Source organism: Pleurodeles waltl, chromosome 2_2 (genome assembly GCF_031143425.1).
Source record: "Pleurodeles waltl isolate 20211129_DDA chromosome 2_2, aPleWal1.hap1.20221129, whole genome shotgun sequence".
Classification (NCBI taxonomy): domain Eukaryota; kingdom Metazoa; phylum Chordata; class Amphibia; order Caudata; family Salamandridae; genus Pleurodeles; species Pleurodeles waltl.
In genome coordinates, this window is record NC_090439.1 from 1,129,005,340 (window position 1) to 1,129,030,864 (window position 25,525).

Here is a 25,525-nt window from a genome sequence, read left to right on the forward strand (position 1 = left end):
CTCTGAAATACTTGCTTGTGATTGTTGATGTTTCTGTGAAAGTCCAGTGAGGTGTACCATCCTGATCGAACACAGCTTTCTAATACAGGGCAAATAAGTTGTCACTGAAGTGGGAACTTCAGTTTAATGCATTTGAGTGCCACGTCGTTTGAGACAGACTTAGAAGGAGGCGGCCCAGGATGGAGAATTGGAACCCACCACAGAAGAGTCTGACCGCACTATTGCATGTCCAATGACCTCAAAGATTTAAAACTGTGTGACGCAGGCTGCGCGACAAGTCAGGGAAATGTTGAGGTTTGCAGAAGACCTAACTTTAAACCTTGTATGATGCATCTCTTCAAACATTCTGCTCAATTCTAGAATAGAGTTCTAAAACCGACTGTTGATGGAGTCTAGAGAAGAGACGCCAAGATGGTGCCAACTGTTTGCCAGAAATATTATGAAATGAGATGCGAGAAATTTGTTTGAAGTGTGGCTGAGAGAAGAAATAATGGAGACAGTTAAATACCTCGGCATAAATGCAAGAGAGCAATCACACAAGTGATTGGCTCTTTCTGAGGATTTAGTGATGGTTCATCCAGACTTTCCTCAGATTTTACCATACCTCTGGTTGGTGGAAGGGTGTGGGTGACTAGACATGTTTTTAAAATGAAGAAAGGTTTTAGTGGTAACTATTGGAACATTAAACTAAGTTGTCGGTCAGTCTCTGCTGCCATCGTACCTCCTTCCTTTAGTTCTAACTTTTGACACTTGTCTTAACTTCTTTCTCCACAGGGCAGTTCCGCGAGGCCATTGAAGAACACAGACAGGAGCTACAGATCTGCGAGGGAGTCCATGACGTGATTGGCGCTGCTGTGGCCAACAGGAAGATCGGAGAATGTTTGGCAGAGTTGGGGAACTATGAAGCAGCTCTTAAGGTGAGGTGGTGCCCACACATGCAGAGAAGATGAGTAGAAAGACATGCGGATAACCAGTCAAGTACATCAGACATTTCTATACAAAATCATTTGATGTTAGTGAAGAAAACTAAACATAGTGTGTGCTTTGAGAGCCATGTGAGATTTAGCATGCGAAGGATGGCAACATATAGATCCACACATTTGTTACATTTATCTAGATATGGGGGAAACTAAGGCAGTGTAAATGAGCATATCAAAGAGATGTTTCTCACAAATATTGAAAATGTCTTTTCTGAGACTTGAAAATGTATGGTAACATGACAGCACCTGATTGAGTAATAATCTGTTCTCTTTGTGAGTGCCTGTGACTTCATGTCCGATACAATAGACAGACTTCTTAGAGCCATTTGCGGAGCTCTCTGGATTTCTAAGTGTTCTGAAGGGACATTTGGCTGCTCTCTCCAATACAATAAGTTATTTCTGCAAATCAGATTGTTTAGGTTCCCATGGTCAACAAGGGCAGGAGCTACGGCATATGGCTTACAATCAACAAATGTAACTGTTCCCGGTCAGATTCTTTGGACTAAACATACCTCATGTGACTGTCTTGGATGTAAATTGGTCCTAGAATCTGGCTTTCTCAAAATAGCTTTAAATGTTATCATATAAAATCTTATGAACATTCCATATGTAATCTAAATTGATTGTAGGATCTACATAGGTATATTATGTCTTGTGTAAATTATGATGTCTATTATGGCTATGCTGTGCAATAAACTTTTGCAGAAAGAATTAATGTAGAACATTTAGAGTGTAGTGCTGTAAAATTGTAAAATAGAAGCTATGTTATTGATAGCACAGGTTCAGAATAATCCTCTTTGAAGTCTTGCTTTCTCTTGGGTGTTTCACAAGGGACTAGTCTGAGCAATCCTGGTATGGTTTGATTGGTCAGCACAGTGAAGAGTGGGTGAACTAATGCCCAACTCTGACTCATAGATTCAAGAGTTAATTGGGCTCCACTAGTGTCTGAAAGTAGGAATGCCTCGCTGGTACCTTGGAATGCTGAGCACAGAGGAAGAGAAAATGGAAGTGAATGACACAATGACTGCGGTCCAGTGTATAATGTGGACAGGATGATTTCCAAGAGAAAGCTGTAGAAGATGGGGGTCATCTTGGAATTGAGAACCCTTTGTAAGCACAGCTGATATTAGGACTGGCTTTATGTATGAATTGCAGATCATTGGCGCAGGAAGAATTTACAGTTGTTTATAGGACTCTGCTAAATAACCCAAAATGGCATTCCAAAGATTACTAATTAGATGGGTGGATGGATTTCTGTACACAGTTACACTGTCAATCTATATGTTCTTCCCTCCCCTTCGTGCGTGTGTGTGTGCGTGTGTGTGTGTGTGTGTGTGTGTGTGTGTGTGTGTGCGCACACAAACATACACTCACAGGGCAAGCACAAACTAAAACAAGCAGACACAAATCACTAGAGCTGTAGCCACACACACACACCTGCATACTATGGGGTGTGAGCATGTCGGCACACAGCTTCGGAAGGGAAGTACCCAAACTTCTGAGAGATCCATGAGTGACCACATAGCATAGGTTGCCTGAGATCTTTGAGCTCCTTTCGTTTGACCACAGCTAGATTTGCATATCCGAAGTCTACTCGTCCAAGGAATCCCTCAAACGTGGCCTATTTAATAGGTTGTTGAAATCAGAGATCTGTGCAAACTTTCATTTCTACAGTTGAGGGCATCTGCTGGATGACCTTCCTTTTCTGATTTAGCAGCCCACGGCACAGGAAGCCCAGTGTCGTGTTCCAATCCAGATGCTGTGAAATGTCATCTATGTCCTTTCCCACTGCAGCACCAGCGCCGTCACCTGGAGCTGGCACATTCAGTCTCCAATGACATCGAGGAGCAGAGGGCCTGGGCCACCATTGGCCGCACCTATTTGTACATCTACGAATCCAGCCAATCCAGCGAGTCTTTGCGTCAGGCGCAGAACGCCTTCTTGAAGAGCCTGGCCATTGTTGACGAGCGATTGGAAGGTGAGTTTATCAAATCCTGCCAAACTGTGGCAAGAATACTGTTAACTGATCTTGAGAAGCACCTCCCTTTACTGAATGTTTTGCTTTTTTTGGCACCCATCGTTGCAGTTGCACTTTCCTTTAGCTTTCAGTGTGTTCGCAGTTCTTGATCTTATGCATTTGTTAGATTCCCAGGATATTTATTTATTAAGTTTCTTCCTGGCATGTTCTGAGGTGAAGAAGTAAGTGTCTGATGACAGACGGACACCCCACCATGAACAAGGTCTTGTCTACTCACCTTCCAGACCCCAGTTCACTTGCACAGCCAGCATTCCACATGTACCATTCAATTCAAACATCACTCAGGCAGTTGGAAAATGACCCCCTCTGAAGGGTCACCCCAAACCTTTTGCCTTCCTCCTTCTCTTTTTCTAATCTCATGTTTTTCTGGCCTTAGCACTCTGGACACTTTACCACTGCTAACCAGTGCTAAAGTGCATGTTCTCTCTCCTTAAAACATAGTAACATTGGCTCATACCAAATTGGCATATTTAATTTACTAGTAAGTCCCTAGTAAAATGTACTACATGTGCCGAGGGCCTGTAAATTGAATGCTACTAGTAGCCCCATAACCATGTCTCATGCCTGCCCTTGCAAGGCCTGTGTGTGCAGTTTCACTGCCACTTTGTCTTGACATTTAAAGCTACTTGTCAAGCCTTAAACTCCCCTTTTTCTACATATAAGTGACCCCTAAGATAGGTCCTAGGTAACCCATAGGGCAGGGTGCTATGTAAGTAACAGGCAGGACATGCACTCTGCACTCAAACTTCCGTAATATATTTTTAAGTGGTAGATTCTAATCTGAAAGGAGGTGCCCTGTCATGTTTAGTATTGACAGAATGGTAATAGAAAATCCTGCTTACTGGTGAAGTTGGATTTAATGTTACTATTTTAGAAATGCCAATTTTAGAAAGTGGGCATTTCTCTGCACTTACTGCCATCTGTGCCTTAAAGCCTGTCTCCATTCCATATCTAGTATGTGCTGGTTGACAGCTCCCCTTGTGCATTCCACCCAGACAGCCATAAACACACGACACTCAGTCACATCTGCATTCATCGGCATACTGAATGGGCCTCCCTGGGCGGGAAGGGTGGAGACGTTCTCTCTTACACTTCAAAGGCTAGCGTGGCCTGCCCTCACACAAAGGACTGGAGGGCTCCCAAAGGGATCCTTGCAGACAGGACTGGGCTGAAAGGGGAACTTGTGTACCTCCAAACCACCTTTTGAGGTTTCCCCTTTCAAAGGCATTTTTAGATGTATCTACTGGGTCTCTGACCCCACCAAATCAGGCACTTCTGGATCTACACCTGGACTCTGTCAGAGGGACTGCCTCACTGCCCAAGGAACTCATCTGGACTGCTTTGCTGAGGAGGACTCTGCCTGCTGGCCTCTGACTCTGCTGGAAGGACTCTGCCTTCTTCACAAGTGCTCTCCCCGGGCTTGGATTGATGCAACACCTGCAGAAATCAACTCAGCACCTGCCTCGAGGCTGAAAGTTAGTTGCATCGCCTATCAGATCAACACAGTACCTGCTCCTTCTTACCAGCGTGTCAAGGATTTTCAATGCATCATCCTCGGACATCAAAATATCACTGCATCGCAGTGAGGAACCAAGGCTGCGCTCCTGGAAATCGACGCATCAAGTTGCAGGGTAGAAAGAAACAATGCATCGTCTGTGCACGCCAGAAAATCCAATGCAGCGCCTTATTTTTCAACACATCTCCTCCTCTGCGGCCCCCGTGCGTTGTTATGGTTGACGCATCACAGGTTACTGTGTGTTAAAAGGATACAACCACTGATAACTAAGGATTGAGACTCTTTTAAACCTTTAAAAATTGATATCTCCACTTGTGCATATTGGATTTTTGTCGTTTTTATCTTATTATATTCAGATAAATATTATCTATTTTCCTAAACTGGTGTGGAGTACTTTTTCTGTTGTTTTCACTGTTACTCTATGAGTTATTGTAAAAATACTTTACCCATTGCCTTCTATGTTAAGCCTACCTGCCCTGTGCCAAGCTACCACAGGGTGAGCACAGAATAATTTGGATTGTGTTGTGATTTACCCTGACTAGGATTGTGGTCCCTGCTTGGACAAAGGTGTATACCTCTGCCAACTAGAGACCCAATTTCTAACACAGGCTGAGCAGTGAAATAGAATATAGGACAAAGATGTAAGTAATGCAGTGTTCATTTAATTTCCACCATACCTCAGTGTGCCTTCATGTGAGTGATTCCTGGAAAAAGTGCCAAATCTACTAGATGCCTAAGGCCCATCTGTTGCCCTCCAGTGCACAGTGACTTGTTCTTTTTGACTCCACAGTCAAACCCTACGACTCCATACCAGACTATAGAAACTGTTAAATATCATTGGCTTGAATATCATAAAGTGTATTCAATATACAGAAAGAAAGAATTGTGTGCAAATATTTCAAACATGACTACTGCATTAAACCTTTGCAGCAGGACCTAGAGATCACTCTACTGATGCCATCTGTTTCCAAGGACAACAGTTGCTGTCCTCTACCTCGCTATTACAAAAGAATGTCTATAGTATCATGCAGGGAGACGCGTGTGGAATTCTGTTTAGGCTGTTTAGACAGTGTGATTTCGTAGGATTTTCTAGAATGGGAAAGGAAAGGTGAAGGAGTCTGTTTGAAGCTGAGAATCCATGGAAACCTGCAAGTAGCTAAGAGTAACAGTAACGGTTTTCTCCTTTTTAGGTCGAGTGTAACCGTATGACCTCTTGCATACTTAAGTATACTTATACTTCTGTAGGCTTCCAGCTATTTGATTGGTTAGTTTGTGTCCTTTAAAAATCTTTGCTTGCTAGTGGTCAGTTCTGTCTCTTTGTCCCTCCTTTTGACTTTCTTTCCTCCCACTGGAGTAGGGACTAAGTACTGTATGTTTACGCCTTGGTTGTTCATCTGTTTTTTGGGGGACTTTTTAATTTTAATTTCTTCCCAGCTAGTGTTACTCTGTGGGTGTGTGTTCAGCTTCTGCCCGCATTTTATTGTATCTTGCTTTTCCCTTTGTGTAAGAGTACTCCACACAAGAACTCCGACTGCAGTCTCTGTAAACAGGACTATAAATCTTGTGGAACTTGGGTCTCTTCATTTTAGCACTACATCTCCGGTTTCACTGGTCTTCACGTCACCACCTGTGGCTTGTCGCTCTGTCCCTCGTTCCTGTTGTTCTGGATAACTGTTACTCCCTACCCGTTGCCACCGCAGACTGCCCCTTGTTCACTTTCATGCTATACAGAGATTTTCACAATATGCTGGCCAAAAATATACGGCATAATTAAAATCCAAGGGAATTAGTCCTCTTTTTAATTTTCTCATGCTCATGTACGTCTTCACACGGGTGTCTTATAGAAACACAGGTTAACTGCCTAATGGCATATTGACAGAGAAGAATTTTAAAGTACCGGGTGTAGACGGAAGGACTATTCAATGTAGCTCACATGGGTTTTATTTTCAACACATTTCATTTTCACCACATTGCTCTTTGAAACCAGTCATACGTTTATGCCAGATGCTCGTTGAATGCAAACTTATCAGTAATGTTCACCTAGCTGCAACACCAGAAAACACAGCATTGGGAAATCATCATTGGGCGTAGATGGGTGATGGCTTTCAACTCTTTCAGTTCACACATGCGCAAAGCAGCTCTGTTGATGAGATGGTTTTTTTCCAAAATTAGAAAGCACGTAGCTCCAGTCCCCTGATTAGAATGCTCCACAAAAAATGTTGGTGTTGGGACTGTTTTGTCTCACTCTGAGGGAAGGCTTTCACATTCACGTGTCACACAGGGCTGTATAATGCGGCCACATTCGTGCCAAATGGCCTACGAAGATGCAATGTAAAAATAATATTTAAAAAAAGAAGCATTCAATGAAACAACGAGGTCGGAACAACAACCTTGTTGTTACCACTAATGCCTTTACCACGAATGCCGTAACAACGATTTTTCGTTGTAAAGGCATTCCTGGTAAAGACATTAGTGATAGGCATGCATTGTTCCAGTATGCGTCCCCCCTGACCCCCCACCCGTAAAAATTACCGCGACCCCCCACCCCTCCCCTAAAACCACACCAACCCCCCACCCTTGCCCCTAAAACTACCCCAACCCCCCACCTCCTTCCTAAAATTACCGCAACCCCCACCCTACCCCCAAAACCTAAAACAACCCCACCCCATCCCTGAAACCTAAAGTACCCCCACACCTAAAACCCCCTCAATCCCCCACCCTGCCCCTAAAATTACCCGACCCCCAACCCACCCCTCAAACCACCCCAACCCTCACCCCTAAAACCCCAACCCCATCCCTAAAACCTAAACTAACCCAACCCCCACCCCTAAAACCACCCCAACCTCCCACCCCGCCCCTAAAACTAAAAATACCCCGACCCCCCCACCCCGCCCCTAAAACTAAAACCCTGCCCGCCCCTAATACTAAAAATACCCCACCCCTACAACTAAAACCCCAACACCCCACCCGCCCCGCAAACTAAAAATACAACGACCCCCCCCACCCCTCTTACCTGACCTGACCCCCCCCATCCCTGACCCTAAAACTAAAACCCCAACCCCCTCACCCCCGCCCCTGCCCCTAAAACTGAAAATACCCAACCCCCCACCCCTAAAACTGAAAATACCCCGACCCCCCCCCCACCCCACCCCTAAAACTAAAACCCCAACCCCCCGGCCCCGCCCCTGAAACAGAAAATACCCCGACCCCCCCCCCACCCCGACCCTAAAACTAAAACCCCAACCCTCCCCACTTACCTGACTCGTCGCGTCGTCCTCCTCAGCCGACTCCCTTGTTTGTGCCTTAACCACGCATGTGCGTTGTTCAGCACATGCGTGGTTAAGGCACAAAACAACAAAGTTGTGGTTAAGGAAAGCGTAGTTCCGCTTTCGTGGCCCACGACTTCGTTGTTCCGGAGTCGGCCTTCAGGGCGTTTCCCGCATTCAATACCTCAAAGATGCCAGTAATTTTGAAACAGAAAAAGGAACACGATTTGTCTGGGTCACATAATTTTTATGGAATCAGCGCTCTAAACACATGACTCATATTACTGTGTTTTGTGTTTTCTTTGTTGCCCTTCATGACAGATGCATGGTCGTGAGAACATTTTCGAATAAAATACATATTTTGGAGTTGCAGAAACTTGCTCCTAATTACAGCTGAAATACACTGGCAAGCATGTGTTCTTTAAAGGGACCGACAGTGCAAATGACTGTTTGTGTTTTAAAGCCCAGATTTATTTGGTAATTCCAAACCCATGGAGTGGTGTTTGGGAACATAAGCCCCGCCACTGTGCCCTGTGTTTCTTTGTCTGTTGCTCACTAGCCAAACACATGCAGAGAGCTGGCTCTCTATGCTGGCAGGCAGCACACACAGTGTGTACATGCAGATCAGGATTTATGTGTAGATCAAGCACAACAATGGTGAGCGCAAGGGCCATTGAAGTTATGTGGCAGAAAGGAACAAATAATGCAGCAGGGTTGACCAATTTATGTGGCAAGAAAAATCCAGTTATGCATTTACAACGCCAATAGCACTAACTCTCGCAAATGCAAGACCTATTTTCAATTGTGGTCTTTTTGGTGCCTTCCACATTAGAAATGTTGAATTTTGCTCTTCTTTACCCTTGGGTTATTCTATTATTGTAAGGAGAAAACCTTTACTGTTACACTCGTACCTCTTACTCCAAGAAAATAAGTGTGTGTTTTTGTGTGTATATATATATATATATATATATATATATATATATATATATATATATATATATATATATATATATATATATATTTTATTTTGCAGAAGAAAACAAAGATTAAAGGATTAAAGTAACGCCATAGTTAGGTGAATATGTCAGTGACAACATTAACCTTTTGAACTAAAAAAAAAAAAAAACCAGCAACTCACCAGTTATAGTTAGCAGCAACAACTATAAATTATGCCTCGCCATGCACTGCTTATGACCTCACATATTACATCACTCATGACTCATGTTCTATGACATCACTGATGACGTCTCTAACGACATCACTGATAATGTTTCTAATGTTGCTGGCAGCCAGTCTGAGTGCTTGCTCCCATTGGAGCGAATTGGCCCAAGGGGGGGAATCTCCATGGACCAATCAGACTGCTCCATTTTTAAATTAGCACTCCCATAAGAGTCTCTTGAGCATTTCTGGACCCAAACATCCAGATATTTATATTTTTTAACCTTAATTTCTTAAACACTACTAATGGATTTACTCCAAATCACAAAAAGTGCAATCTGCGTACCACGATCTAGCCTCCTGCCAAATTTGGTGTAATTCTGTTCAGCAGTATTTGCTGTAGCCTTGTCCAAAGAAGACTGTGGAAAATGAATGGGGCTTCAGTGTATTGGGAACCCCCATTTTCTCAGCCCCCACTTGACGGATCACCTTAAAACTCTCCATGCACAAACTAGTCAAACAGCAGCACACTATTGGAATGTTTCGTGGAGATTCATCAAATGGGGGCAAAGTTACAAGGACACAAAAAACGCTTCTCTTATGGGACAGCCGACCTAACTCTAAATAATGTGCGGTGTGTGTGTGTGTGTGTGTGTGTATATATATATATATATATACACACACACATACACGAGCAGAGGCAGAAGGTACATATACATAGTTGGAGAACAAAGGGTAGCCATTGCTCAAAAAGGAACACAGTATTTTAAATTGAGATAGCGAATTGTTCTGAGGATAATGGGGGTAGTAACACAATATGGATGGAATCGGAAGTTAATGAACCTAACATGATGGCCGCATATATAATGTTGAAGTATAGTCTCAGACAAGTCCTGCACTCATTTAGTTATTTGCTCCTCAATTTATTTTAGTCTGGATAATTGAGAATTATCTATTTTCACACAAAGGTGTGTAGTTTCGTATTTATTTTTTTAAAACCTATAAAACAATCATGACATTCTCAGCTACTATACCCCGCTCTCTTAAATCTGACTGAAAAATGACGAAGGAGCTTGGGATTAAAGAGTCGTCATATCAGCCAAAATAAATGATCCTGCGCTAGTTTGGTCCTGTCCCAGTGAACCTGGCCCATACATCCTTTTGTCATGCCATTCAGAGAATATCATGTGTATTATCTGGGTTCCAATCCAGGAAACAAGAGAATCTTCCCGTAAGCCGACTCACGAGGAATCTCACAAAGTTTCCTTCCTGTACATGAGTATGAGGTGGCTAATAGCTGCTGTTTGTAAGCACGGGTCTGAAGCGAGATGTCGCTACTAGTGGGAATGGTAGCTTTATCCTCATTTCCTTGTTCTGTCTGTGAGTGAAGGCCAACTTCTTTGGACAGTATTATGCAAAGAATGTGGACCTAGTAGCACCTAGAACCTTTATCCTGATATTGTGACAGCGAGTACAGTATTCCCCTTGAAGGTACGCATTCACCTGCAATTAGACCATTCTCAGGCTGTCCATTTTGGAACTTGGAGGATCAGCTTTTAAAATGCTGAAGGTTCAGGGTTTTGAATTCGTTCATGAAAGCAGTGGTCTGCCTTTCTCTCTGAAAACTAGAAAACACAAAAAGTAGAATGAGGAAGAGAAAAACTGCTAATGAAGTACTGAAGTGTGAGCCTGTTCTAGTTAGGCCCATGTCCGTCCTTGGCTCTGTCTTCGTGAGAGTAGGCTGTTAGACCTGTGTCACTGTGCACAGTCCAGTTTGCTGCATTAGTTCTTTGATTCCTCTGCACTTTGCACTTCCCTGTGCACTTCCAGGCACTTGATCCTTTTATCGCCACTTGAACCTGTCCGGGAATGCTTGTGTTCCCATTCAGAGGGGTTGTGACAATGCTATCTAGGATGGCTGTCTATTTGAACAGAACAAAGGCTCCCCATCTGGAGTGACATAGTAAGCAAAGAAATGATGGACTCGAAAGCAGCTCCGAGGATTTATAAGTGGCTGAGATAGATGAAGCGGTCCACCAATCACTTTTTCTGTCTCGTACCAGAATTGCATGGCATCACAGCTTAGCCTGAGCAGCGCAAGAAAGAGACCAGTATGAACAGTGGATTATAACATTTATTACAAGTGTCCTTCTTAAATATATTTAATGTCTATCTTGGAGACTAAAGATATCCTGAAGAATGAGGAGCCTCCTCTTCCACTCACACTATATCCTAGCTCCTCGCCTCCTTAAAATGCTGTGAAGTTTAATGTACACTGTCCCAACTCATAAACGTCTAGTTGAGCCCATGCATGCGAGACCCTTAGTGAATGGCGAGTGTGTAGGTCTCGAGATGGTCATGGGACTTTGTGTTCCCTCTCAATAAGGTACCTTTTAATAATCCTTCCTTCCCTTCTATCCTTTATTCCCTCCTTCTCCCCTTCATTCTCCTTTAATTCCTCCCTTCCTCTCATTCTAAAAGTCACCCCTTACATGGATAGTGTCTAAAAGCTAACCAGTCCCATTAGGGGTTCACTGCACTAGAGGTTGAGCAGCACCTTCTGCCCTCACAGCACCTCTCAGTGCTATTTACAGGGCAGCCACTTGGAGGTCAGTGCTTTCCTTTGCCAAGCCTCATTACACTGACCTTCCACAATTCCGTGTCCTTTGGTTCCAGAAAATCCCTTTTTTCAGGTTGCTGTGCAGTGTTTGCTTGAATGGATTCTCACTGTTTTCTTCCTATTTTCCTGTTTTACCCTCTGGTGCTGAGGAAGGTGCCGTGGTCAGTGGGGTAAAAGTAGTTCAGAGCGTGAAGCTGGAGTATCGCTTTACGCAGTCTTTTTTTAATTATGTTATGAATCCTGATGATTCGGTCAGATTGTGCTTGAGATGTATGGCGGGCAGGGAGCCTCCATCCCAAATAGAAATACAATGGATAAAATCACATGGTGGAATGCTTCGTGCTACTAAGATAAGCACACTCCCCACCTGATCTGTGATGACAAGTCATAACCATCTGAAGACTGCAATAACCTTAGTGGTGCATGAGGATGGTCTGATAGCTGCAACCGAAAAAAGCGTGGCATTTATTTGATTGTTAATTTACAGCATCCTCACCTCTGTAGCCACAGAGGAAAGACACAAAGGATGAGATGGTTAGAGTCTTGTATTTACTGGTTTCGTCTAAGACTGTGTCAAATTACCACAAGTACAGTGTAACAATTAAATTGTCTAAATGCTTTGAGCACTGCTCGGCTGTGATTACAGGTAGATAACTTTCTCTTTTCAGATATTTATCAACCACACTTAACATTTCACCATCACTCCTAGGACTGACTAAAGCGGCTTTGCTAAGAGAGTTTCTGGTGTAAAGGTGGGGAGGGGTGGGTTAAGAAAAAACGTCCTTATGGCAGGACCATTGTTACAATACTAAGCCTCACTGATTGTTCCTGGAGGGTCCTGCACACAGTGTAACTGAGGTTTTCCCCTCCTGCAGGAAAAGTGTCTTCTCGGGAGCTGAACGAGATGCGGGCCCGTCTGTTCCTCAACTTGGGCTTCCTGTATGACAGCATGAAAGACCCCGCCAAGTGCAACTACTACATCCGCAAGAGTGTCTTCATCTCAGAGTAAATCCACAACTCCGCTTGTGTGTATTTATTTGGGGAGAAGGTGATTGAACAGGCCATTGAGCTTCACACTCCGCCTTCTCCTTCGTGTTTAATAATTTATGTTTTTAGAACTATGTAAGGCTGTCTGGATAGGTGACCATAAGCCTGAAGTCTGACACATAGTCAGAACTTTGAGCAGTAATGATTTTCTCTCATTGCTTAGTTGGCCTGGAGTTCAGTTTTTTAGTTAATTGTGTCTCATTTTAGTTCTTGTGGTTATACTTCCAAGTTCTCCGAAGACAATGTACTGATTGAGGGCTTTTTTGCAGGCAGACGCATCTGTACGAGGACTTGTACCGCGCCAACTACAACCTGGGTAGCATTCACTTCCGTAATGGAGAGCACTCCAAGGCTATCCGCTGCTGGGAAGCTGCTAAGGAGTGCGCCAAGAAAATGAAAGAGAAGCTCATGGAGAGCGAGTGCTTTGCCAACATTGGGCAGGTGAGACCTGGACTCTTCTCATGCTTGACTGGGTATTTAGCAATTGAACAGTGAGTTGTTTTGTGTTGTGATATTTGTGTCTTTCAGCCAATTTATGGCACTTTGAACAGGGAAACAACAGGCATTTTGATAAGATGTAATAAGATCAAACATTGCAAGTGCTGCTGATCCAGGACCAGTCGAATGATCCACAATACATCTATTTTCTGATGCGATCTCATTCCCACTGAGTAGCAGGATCAGAAATTAGTTCATTATCTGTTGAGTCAAGGTTTATGCTCATGATACCATGCACCTTCTACACATGGATATATACACTCGCTCCCACACTCCCCAACACCTGTTCACACCTTCACCACTTCCTTTTCCCAACCCTTGGTATAGATGGGAACTTTCCTCTCACGGTATGAGATTTGTTCTGTAGGAGGCCAGGCACGTTACCCTTTTTTCTCTTTCTCCCTTCCCCGCAGGCGCTTTATGCTGCTCACACTCGGGATTTAAGCAATACATCTCAAGCTAATTCCTGTTTTGAACAGGAGACTTGCATATCTGTTGTGTCTCTTGTTTGAGGAACACTGGAGCGCAACTGTAGTTACTGGTTCTTCTGTAATCGCCTGGCATGCCGGCTGAGCAGTGGTGGCCCTTTACGACAGGACAGAACCAGGTGGAAACTGTTTGAGATACTAACCTCCCTGCTGTCTGTGAGACTGAAAGGCTCCCCATTCAAAGATGGCTCCTGAGTGGAGGCCACCCTCACTGGCAATAAACAAGTAGTATGAGTGAGCCCTGGAAGAGTGAAGGGACTTAAGCACACAACCATTCCTCTCTACACCTGATAACCTATTTTAACCTTGCAGGGCTGGCAGTGCCCAGGGGAAAGTCTAGTTGTTTATGGGACCAAACCCTCGCCTTCAGAGACTGTATTTAACTGATGGCTCGGGTCGCAAACCTGATCTGGGCTGAGAGTTCATGAGCTGTGGGACTGAGCATATCTCTACCACTGTGTGCTGAGGTGCTCACCACACCAAGAGGTAAAGTACCAAATCTTGGTTTTCCTTGGTGATTCTGTGATTTTTCACAAAGGAGTGGAGCCTTGCTCCGCCTGAGAGCAGTCTCTGTTGTTGTCTCAGCCTCACAAGCCCCTGACTCTGCATCTCCCCTTCATTTGAGCCAGTAGCAAAATCCACTTTTTTGCGTTGTTCGTAATCTTTAAATTATTGACTTAATTTCAGCTAAAACGAAATTCAATCACATTACGACCATATTGAAAGACCTGCGTTGGATTCTGTGAGAAGCTCGAATTAAGTTCAAAATTGGGTGCATTACCTTCAAAGCGCCCCACACTCGAAGATCCAGCTACCTTAATGGAATGCTGAAAATTTTAGGTAGCACCAGAATATCTCCCAGCAAAGATTCCCTTTTGTTAGAACCTCGGAAATTCAATACAGCACTCGCTCAAAGTCAGTCATTCAGAGGAACTGCACCCTGACATCCTGTCCTTCAGAAAGCTTTCAAGACTTTTTTTGTTTGTTATGCTATGTTACATTAGAATCTCTATATACAGCGGTGACTCACTCCCGAAGGAGTATCTCAGTGCTTGCTACTGAACAGTGGCACAGAAGGAATTAAAAAAAACATGTTCTTAGAAGTTTTTTAAATGTGGGTGGTCAGAACAGGTGCGAATATGGAGGAGAAGCTAGTTCCAGTAAACTAAAGGCGAGGTAAGAAGAAGATCAACCCCAGATCTGGCCGTGTGAATACGCAGGATCTTGAGGAACGTTAGCAGACCGGAGCGACCCGTTCTCTTGAGAGCCTCAGAAACACAGACACAGGTAGAGATTTTTATTTGGAACTGGAAAGTGAGGGACAAAGCTACCCCACACTCACTGAGTTTGCATTGGAGAAGAGGACGTGCGAGGACTTCTGAGTAAACACCAGGGATCGAGCTGGGAGCAGATAGGAGGAAGGGAGAGGTACTGTGTAGTGGCTGAGGCAGACTCTGAAAGACCAGCGAGATTATGTACTGTGGAGACCCCCCTTCAGGCACTCTGCGAGGTTTGGAAGTTGTAAACTGTGGCTGCCTGCACAAGATGACTGATTCTCATCCAGCTCCTCTGCCCTGACTGAACGCTAGAGGCAGCTTGGAGTTGGGTGTCATGCTGTGTGACTGGAGGGAAAAGAAGTTCCCAGTGGGCACTTGTGTGTACTGCTCAGGACCTTCCATTTACTGCCCACTTAGAGTGAAGAATCCACTTGAATGGAACTGTCTGTTTAAGAACCTTCACAGTGACTAATCCAGTTTTTGTCTTTTTGACCTCATTTTAATCACAAACGGATTTTTGATTTTAATAATTGGTCTGGAAGCTTTACTGACTGGCTTATTGATGCAAGTATTGTGCTGGTACTGTCAACCCTTAACCCCTTAAGTGTGGGTGTGGGCCAATGGCCTACACCCGCTTTACCTCCCCAGTGCTAATTAGTTAAGGGGAGAAGGGTTATGTGGCCACCCCTCCCCTGGGCCGATTTCAGCCCTGGAGACCCCATCCACTGGGACCTAGCCAATAAAGAGTGGGTACCTTGGAGCACCCACTCCACCATTGTTGGCTTCTGCAGAGGGGGGACACAGTGCCCCTGCGGCCCCAGTCTGCTCACCGCCTCCAGCGAGAGCCGCCATTGCTCCCACCCAAAGGGAACAGCTACTAATGCTACTCCCTGCGGGCGGGAACAATTTTTTCATAATTTTCAAACAGATTAAAAGTCTGCTCCCATTGGGCGGGAGCATTTCTGATGCTCCCTCCCACTGGGAGCAGACTTACTTGGCAGGAGCTTTAAATTGCTCCCGCCATGCAAGAGTAAGCAGAGGTTTACCTGCCTGCACGAGTGTGGGCAGGGAAACTGCTATGTCCCAGTGGTGGGCACCCCGGGGCATAGTTGAGCCGGCCCTGGAGGATGGGGTCCTCAGGGTGATTGATGGCTCCAGGAGTGGGGCTGCGCAGACCCCCTCCCTTTTTCAGTGTAAGGCGGCCTCTGGGGGTGGGGTCCCCAGGATTGGGGCCTCGTGGCCCTTCTACCTATTTTAAGATTTGGCCAGGGCCCGCGGGATAGGGGTCCTGGGGAACGAAATCAGCCCAGGAAGGGGGCTGCACGGCCTCTTACCCAATTTTACTTTCAGCTGGGCCCAGGGGTGTGGCGGTCCCGGCGCTGTAATCTGCCTGGGAAGTGGAGCTACATGTGCTCTCTCCTGTTAATTATATGTTCCCCCAGGGCCTGGCGCACCCAGAAGGGAGAGGGTGGTGCGAAATGAAAGCAAACACAGGTATCTGTGCTTGGTATGTGTGGTTTGTTTTTTAATTTTACTCTGGATTCGTGGATCCTCCACAAATTTGCAGAAAATTAAAAACAAAACAAAGAAAACCCAACTTTTTAACCCTTGATAGGGTCCCTGTGGGATCTCACCACCAGACATAGGGGGCCAGGGTATTCCAACCCTGCCCCTTTTGTTTTTTTTCCCCCCTTTTTTTCTTGAAACTCTGCCGAGTCAGAGTCCCAAGATGGCTGCCAACACTTCTTGGTTGGCAGTCAGTCCGATCTCACCATGATAGCTGCCTGATCCGAGGACCCTCCGCGTCCTTAGATCTATAAATCCTTTCTTTCTTTGATAGCTCAAAAATAATGAACAGATTTACACCATATTAGAAGAAACACTCTTTCTGGTCCAAGGATTAGTGTTCTGCAAAATTTGGTGCAATTCTGATTAGCGGTTCGGGCTGTGATCCCGTTCAAAATCCCTGTGGCAAATTACATGATAAACTCGTTTTGGGCCTCCCCCCTTTTTTTTTCCTCAGCCCCCGCTTGATGAATCACCCCAAAACTTTAAAGACAACAGCTGAAGTAAGTGGCAAACTAGTTTTGAAAATGTCATGAGAATTTGTCAAACTGTGCCAAAGTTATTAGCCCCAACAAACACTCTGTCTATGGAAACTAGGTCCTAATTATAATTGACTACTGGCGACAGCCAATAGGTTTTATTTATATATTTACTCACTCAAGCAGTTCCTTTCCTATAGTGCCTTCCGACACGGATAGGGAGCTTTGCTCCCATCTTTGTCTGTTTTGCGACAACCTCTGTAACAATTTCACCAGTGTGCTAGGGAATGACGGTTCCACCTAAAATAGGAGGTTTCGGACCACGCTGTGGACCCACACGAGTTGTGTCTTTGGTATCTGGATTTGGGACATGACTCGTTGTACTGTAAGTGCACTCTCCTGCACCTGAAGGCGATCCCGAGACCAGAAGGCAAAAATATATGCTGGCAAACACATGAAGTCACAGCCTTCGCGTAGGTCCTTCTCATGCTCCAAGGCACAAACTCTGTCTGAGTCTGTTCTTGTGACCATTCAGCTTGCTTCAAGTCCTCCAGTAAGTCCAAGCTCAATCCCAAGCAAAAGAAAGTGAAGTGGGACTTGACCCATTACTGCCACTTTGACTTCAGAGAGAAGGCTTGAGGGTATCACAGAGTCAGTTGCACCCCTTTGAGGTCTCTGGCCGTGGAACACATGCCTCAGAAAGATCATGACAATCCAACTCTTGAGGGATAAATTCTGAAATAATTTTTTGTCAACAATAATATATCAATTATTATTGGACTAAAGGTTCCTTTATTCACCGCTTGTCTTTGTGCTTATCTCAATTATGTCAAACTCCTCTAGGAAATAGGATCATTTTTAAAAATCAAATAATAACCAATTAATACCATTCAAATGACACGATTATGTAAACGCTTATTACAAAACAAACCATACAAACTATCAGGAGAGCTGCACATTCCTTGGTGAGAACCTGCGGGTTGCACCCCAAGGGCTTATGGGGATGAGTCTCCTGCTACGAGCCCTGCATCTCTCCTAAAGTATACAGAGCAGGAAGGTAGCACACTCCTCATACAGTCCAGAGGAGGCCAGAAACAAAAAGGCTGAAATGTGTCGGCTTTTTTCCTATAAAGAGTCCACAACAAATTCAAAGGAATTTGAGAGCACAGAGGTTACCAGCCTAATCACATTAGGTGTGAGATTTTTTGGACATTAGGCAATTGTTTTTTTTTAAAAACTGACTACCTTAAAGACGGACCCAATGAGAGAGACTATATTATGGTGTCCGTCAACTTTGAAAAGTTTTGATATGAGGACAGTGTGTCTGGTATTGTTTATTTTGTAATATATGTTTACATGATCATGCCATTTGATTGGTATTTATTGTTTACAAATTGATGCTATTTCCTAGAATAGCGACATAATTGAGATAATCACAAAGACAACTGGTGAATAAATGACCCATCAGTCCATAGATAATTGATATATTATTGTTGACAAAAACTTCTTTCAGGATTCATCCCTCAAGAGTCGGATTTTGATGATATTTTTATAGGTATACTCAAGACTTATGTTGGGAAACCCCCTGCAATATACACATGGAACAGATTCCTCAGCTGGTCATGGCATGCCCTGAATTTCCTGGACTGTTATTGACCCTGAAGCAGATTGAGCCCTTCAAGGAGACTATATCGCATATTTTTTATGTGCTTCCTGCTCCTCTGGTGCTTCATGGAGTTGCAGGGGCCTCTAGTCTGGTAACAGCTGGTGGGTCCACCCACGTTGCCGTTTGCCCACTTGTGACCCTTTCTCAGGCCTGTACTTTCTCCTGTACAGACTTCTGTTGCATTCGGAGATCCACACCGGTTTCCACTGCCCCGGTTCTGACACCACTAGTGCTGGACATCTGGACACCAACGTTGGATCTCTAACTGGCTTTGGTTTGAGCCCGACTGATGTCACACTACAAAATAACAAAAGCACAACCAGTCGTCATGAGACCTGACTCTAACCCAGTGCCTCTGCCATGTCACACTTACCAGCAGAGACTCCTTTATCTATTTGATTCTGACGCTGATTTTAACCAGAGCAGGGAGCACCCCAAAATGTAGAAGTTGATGTGATGAATTTGATGGGATGGCTTTTTCCCTTCTCGTTACTCAGATGATGATTTACAAACTGCCAGTGGGTTTGACCCCTCGATTGAGACAGAACTTGACTCGCCACTTGGACCAACAGTAGAAAGTGCCTCATTTGCTGTGGTGGTCTAGAGGGCAACTGAGGCGCTAGATGTGCAGCTATCCTTAGTTGAGACCAAAATACATGTTCTGAAGGAGATTTTCAGTCGGGGTAAACAACTTCTGAACCTTTGCTTCTTTTTAACAGTGCCGTAACTGATACGTTGTTGGCCCCCTGGTCAAAGCCTTGTTCTTGCCTGATTCTGAATGTGCAGGTGGCCAGACTTCACAGACTGGTGCCTGGTGACCCAGGTTTTCTCACCAAGTACCACATTCCACAGAGTCTTATTGTAGAGGCCTCGACCATAAGGTGATCTCCAATACATTCTGTACCATTTCTCTGGATAGAGAATGCTTTTGCCAAGTGCATGTTTTCCTCTGCCAGTTTAGCACTGATGTTTGTAAATACTGTTTATTTGCTGGGCTGCTGCCCACATGCCCTTTGGGCCATGGCAAGCAAGAACTTTCTTGCATCTCCAAAATACCTTTATGGCCTTATTAGCCCACACAATCCATGATAGACAGGACATGGTCAAATATGTTAGCTGCTCAGATCTGAACACTACGGACTATCTGATGAGGTCAATAGGTACTAGTGTTGTCCTTAGTTGCCACTCATGGATGAGTTCGACAGGATTCTCCGGCAGAAGGACACTAGCCATGTTCCTTATGGCTATGCCGTTGGTGGGTCACACCTTTCTGGTGAGAAGGTGACTGTGGTGGATCGCTTACAGGTCTGCAGAAGTGCAGCATACTTCTTGAGGCTGTTGATCGTTTCTAAGCAGTTCCCACATCAATTCAGAAAGTTTAGAGGCTGTTCCAGGCCTTGAGTAGAGATGGAGACAGCCTTCCCAACCAGCGATGGAACAGAAAATCCCAGCCCTTTTGAGGATGTGGGTCTGGCAAGCAGCACATGGGCCAGCAGTGGGCATCAGTCCTCCATTTCCTCTTCCCCTACTACAACGGCCACCTAACCACTTTAGTTTGTCCTTTGTGGCACATGCTTATCTGGTGGATGGCTGGATTCAACATTCCCTCCCAGGTTGGTGAGTCATCATATCCAATAGATGGATCTTTCAGATTGTTCAAAATGGCTATACCTTTTGCTTCTGTCCCACCTACTGTTCCTCCCACACCAGAGCAAATTTCAGATGAGAATCCGTCCATTCTGTTGATGTGGTTATGGCGTCCCAAGGTTGCTATTGAGTGGACTCTGGACTATTTGATGGTTCCGAAGAATAACAGTGGACTCAGGCCTGTTCTGGACCTGAGCCTCTGAATGCCTTTTTGCAGAAGGACACATTTAAGATGCTCACGCTGGCCCACACCCTGTCTGCTTTAAATCTGGGTGATTGGATGGTGTCCTTGAACATGCAGGGCATGTATTTTCTTATACCTGTCCTGCAGTCCCACAGATGTTATCGGAAGGTCAAGGTATGACCGGAGCATTTTTAATTTGCTGTGCTTGCCTTTGGCTTCTCCAGTGCTTCTTGATTGTTCACGAAACATCTTAGGCTGTTGGGGGATCCGAGTATTCCCATATCTCGATGAATGAATGTTGAAGACTAGCTCGCCACAGTCCATTGTGGACCACCTCTGGATGACTGTGAGCCTCTTGACATCATTAGGGTTCACTACCAGCGAGCCAAGGTTCTACCTGACTCTAACAGAAGCTTGCATTTATTGAAGCATGGGCTATAATCCTGAGGTTTCAGACTCGTTCCTGAATCACAATGAGAACAGCTCTGAGGCTTTTTGCCCTCTTGCCCTTCCTCCTCATCAGCTATGCCAGGTGGCACATGCATGCTCTGCGACTGAATTTGAAGCTGCAATGGGCCCAGCATAATGGCATTCTGACTGATGCCATCCAGGTCTCAGCTGAAACATCTCAGCATTTACAGTGATGGCTGCTTTAATGGTATAGGTCCAGTGACATGCCCCTCTCCCTTCTTCACCCAGAGCTGATGGTGGCTGACTCATCCCTTCTGGGCTAGGGAGGTCATCTGGGGAGCTGGAGAGCTGGGGTCTATGCCAGACGGTCAGCTCCATATCAGTTTTCTTTAGTTGCAGGTAATTTATCTGGTCCTGAAGACTTTCCTATCGTCTATCAAGGGGAGGCTGATGCAGGTTCTCAAAGACAACACCACTGTAATGTTTTACTGAAAAAGTAGGGTGTTCTGGGGTCCGGAGGCTCAGTGCCTCAGCAGCTGGTTGAAGCGGCAGGGCATTTTCCTGATAGCGAACCACCTAGCCAGTTCTCTGAATGCCAGAATGGATGAACTGAGCAGGCTGTTTCTGACCACATCACAAGTGGTGTGTACATCTTAAGGTGACAAATAGCATCTTCCAACAGTGGGGAAGAACCTCGTCTAGGTCTTTTTGCTAAAGTCAAGAAGGCGCAGTTTCGAAAGTTTTGCACATTGGATTCTCCACAAGAACACTCATTAGGAAACGCCTTCCAGCCCGTGCCTCTCCTGCCCAGAAGTCTGAAATCATGAATCTCCAGGCCCAAGTCATCCTAGTGGCTCTGGGTTGGGCCAGGAGAGCGTAGCATATGCCTCCAATAAGACTGCCACTTTGTGAGGACCTCCTGTCTCATCAACAGTGCAGAGCCCCTTACCCGAATCTGAGGATCTACATATACAGGCTTTGAGATTGAGTGGAGGCAATTGACTACGTTTTATCTGCCACCCAAAGTGGTGGTCGTCATTCTTGCTGCCAGACGCCTTCCCACAAAATCCATTTATGCTAGAAAACATTTGTGGTGGGGTGTGACGTTTGCAAGACTGACCCTTTATAAGCAAAGCTATCAGACGTCCTTTTGTTTGTTTTATTTGTGTCCCCGCAAAGCTCTGCAGTAGGCAGCATTGAAGCATATTTGTCAGCCCCTCTGCCCTTTATTTGCCAAAACAACTGTCCTTTAAATCACCTGTTGTGATGAAACTTATCGAAGGTTTGACACACAAACCGTTTGTGATGCCACAGTGGGTCATTAAAACTGTTCTTGAGGTTTCTCATGTGTATGCCCTGTGCTCCGATGCATAGTTGCACCCTGTGCCTCCTGACCTTAAACACAGTCTTCCTACTTGCGATTATGTCCGTTTGTTGCCTGGGTGAACTTCAGGCCTTACACCATCTTTTTCCTAGGCAAGTTGATGATGAGGACTCTGGTGCCATTTTTACCTGAAGTCATGACTCCCTTCCACGTTGGGCAATCCATAATTCTACCAGCATTATTTGCTCCACCCTACTGCTTGAAAGAGTAGGAGAGGCTCCATTGGCTGGACCCCAAAAGGGCTGTAAGCTTTTACATCGATTGTACTAATGACCTTTGAGTGTATGATTAGTTGTTTGTGGGGTTCTCTGGAGTGAAGAAGTGAACGGCTGCACAGGACTGATTCTGTTGAGGTACATAGTCCTCTCCATTAAGATCTGTTTTGCATTGGCCAAAAAGCATCCTATTTAAGGTCTAAAGGCCCATTCCACTAGGACTAATGCTGTTACATACCTGTGTGTTGACATGCAGAGTGCCTGTTCTAGACATCTGCCAGGCTGCGACGTGGGCCTCTATGCACACATTCACAAAGCACTACTGCAGTGATGGTCAGGTCTTGTGGGAAAGACATTTCAGCTGCTCAGTCCTGCAAGACGTTTTGATCTGAGCCCACGCCACAGACCCTCCACCCAAGGATATACTGCTTTGTTATCTATTTTAAAGTGAGGGATCTACGATTAGAAGTATTCATCAGAACAAAAAGTTTAGTATTTTGTAGTAACGCTCTTTCTGGTAGATAATCTATCTAGAGGCAGATTCCTCATCGCCCTTCCACCTAGTCTTTCTGGGGAGTAACCTCGTTTGAACATCTAAAAAGGTCCAAGTTAGTACTCAGCACTCTATGACCAACAATTGTTCACACTCTGCATCCGATGGTGCAGAAAGGGAAAAAATCTGAAACTAACATGATCACTCAGAGTGGTGGTCATTGCAGATCTGCTCAGTCATTTTCAGATCCAGTCTGGTGCCTAAGGGGTATTCTAAGGTGATAATTCTGCAGTTAGAGTATCATCCAAAAAAAAAGTGTTACCTAAGTAAGTTAAGTACCTTGTTCATCACTGATGCCACCAGTGTCCTTCCATAACTCCCTCCAAAGTGTTTCGAGAGCTGTTGTAGGAAAGTACCTCTTTTTGACATGGCCACCCCTCATTTGTTGCCTGGTACATGATGTGATTTTGACTGAAAGTGCACTGACTTCCTGCTAACCAACCCCCTCAGTGCCAGATCTCCTTACCAAAACTGCACAGTAGTTTCTCCAGTTGGCAAAACCTTTAGCACCCTCTGTAAGCCCCTAGTAAATGGTACCTTGATCCTGCTCCCCATGGAAACTGTCCAGCCCGGACTGCCAGGCCAGGTCCTCCCTGAGCAAGCATCCTGGGACGGGTTTTGGGGTATCACCCCTTATCAGCCAGACTAGGTTGAATCTAGTGGCATGGGGAGCAGGGGACCCACGTCTGGGCATACCTGTCCCACTTAGGGTGACAAATACAAAAAGAACAAGTGATGGACGGAATGCTGAACAATGTCAAATATTCAACACCAGTACAGAGATCTGGCACTAAATCCATTGTTATTTTGCTACCCATGCCATTCCAGTTTGGACCCAGCCAAATGCAAATATGTCTTGACTCTGATCCCCATGGGAACAGTCCAGTCCGAACTGCCAGGCCAGATCGTCCCTGCCACCTTCAGGCTAGTACTATCCCTAAGGTGGACTACTGCGAGGTGGACATGATTTTTCAGATGTAGCCGTCTTTGAGATGGCGTACCTAGGAATTCTGGGACAGGGTTATGCCTACTTCCCACAACAAGTGGTCATATCAGGGCGTAGTGACCCCAGGGGTCAGTAGCCCATTGACTACTACCCTGCATACCCCTAACGTCCCTAAATTCAGTATTTAGGAGAGCCCCTCGCACCAGAGAAGCAGATCCAGATGACCTAAGAAGGCCAGGGACACCAAAGAGCTGCAACAGCAGAAGAGGAGAAAAGAAGCATCTGACCTGGTACCAACCTGGCAGGCCTGTCTGCCTGCAAAGTTGGCACTGGTGAAGCCCAGCCTGACCCAGAAGAAGTCCTGACCAGTGTGCCAACTGTTAAGCTTGAGTTGGTGGCTCCTCAGCTAACAGAAAAGAGTGTGGACGGAAGGTGTTTGCCACAGGATGTAGTAATCCTGCCCCCCCCCCCCTCTAAAACCGCAGCTAGGCACCCTGAACCCAACGAAGCCTATAACCTAGGCCCTTCACCTGTTAGTGGAGAGCTACAGATGTGGTTCTGGGCACTGACCGCTGTCAGTGGCGTCTGCTGGATGTTCGCCTTTATGGCTGACCTGTCTTTGGCATGGTGGTCCGACCCCATGCCAAATAGCAAGATGGGCCCCTGACCTTCTTGGTCGTGGTGGGGTTACTCCACTTGTGGGTGACCTCTTTGATTAAACTAGGAATTACCCTGGCTAAGATAAGGTTAGCAGAGGTGGACACCTTTCATCCCAAAGAAGAAAAGGAGACTGCAGACAAAGAGGATTCTAAATGGAGTTCTAACAATGTTGATATAGGTCAGCTTCCCAAAGGAAATGACTTGAACAGTAGGCTGTGTGGCAGAGTAGGCCCTGCAGCCATACAGCCTGCTTCCTTACTCTTTCTCGCCTGACAGACTAGGAAGACTCTTCCAGGTTTGGCTGAGTCTCCTGGTCTGTTGGCTGTGGGAGCTTTTGTAGGGAGCTGGGTTCTGGTTGCAAAAGTAACCCACCTCTCCCCTGACCACCCCCCCCCTCCCTTACCCCCCACCCATATCCACCCTCCCACACACACACACTTTTTGCCTGGCCTTTAGATACAGCTTTGACTGAAGTGCACTGAGTTCCTGTTAATCAGGTCCCTAGTGTCAGTGTTCCTCCCTAAAATAAAACACCTGGTCACTTGATCCCCAAGTGACCAGGCCCTTTAGCCCCTAGTAAATAGTACCCCTGGTACCTAGGGCATGGGTATTGAAGAGGGCCCCTCAGAGCTGCAGCACAGCTTGTGCCACTCTGAGGGACCCAGCACCAACCTTATGCAGACTGCCATTCCATGCAAATTAGCTATGCAGGAGGCGTGTCACACTACCAGACTGGGAACACCCCTTGGGTGGCCAGCCTAAAGTTGACACAACTTAGAAGATTCTGCTATGTTGCGTTTGATGGAATTTAGGAACTCTGGACGGGGTGATGCCCACTCCTCACTGGAAGTGGCCAACTAGGGGGTGTAGTGACCTCAAGGGTAAGTAGCCCATTGGCTACTACCCTTCACTCCCCTTAACACCCC

The 25,525-nt window shown here is 45.4% G+C and overlaps 1 protein-coding gene across 2 annotated transcripts in view; it reads left to right on the forward strand.

Annotated features, from left to right (window-relative positions):
• The window catches only part of TONSL (tonsoku like, DNA repair protein), a 239,726-nt gene that overhangs the window by 64,571 nt on the left and 149,630 nt on the right, over positions 1–25,525 (forward strand). For both annotated transcript variants that reach the window (XM_069220998.1, XM_069220999.1), the window contains exons 3-6: positions 775–917; positions 2,775–2,958; positions 12,454–12,583; positions 12,895–13,066. In XM_069220998.1, coding sequence (XP_069077099.1) covers positions 775–917; positions 2,775–2,958; positions 12,454–12,583; positions 12,895–13,066 — 629 coding nt within the window. The remainder of the gene's footprint in view (positions 1–774; positions 918–2,774; positions 2,959–12,453; positions 12,584–12,894; positions 13,067–25,525) is intronic.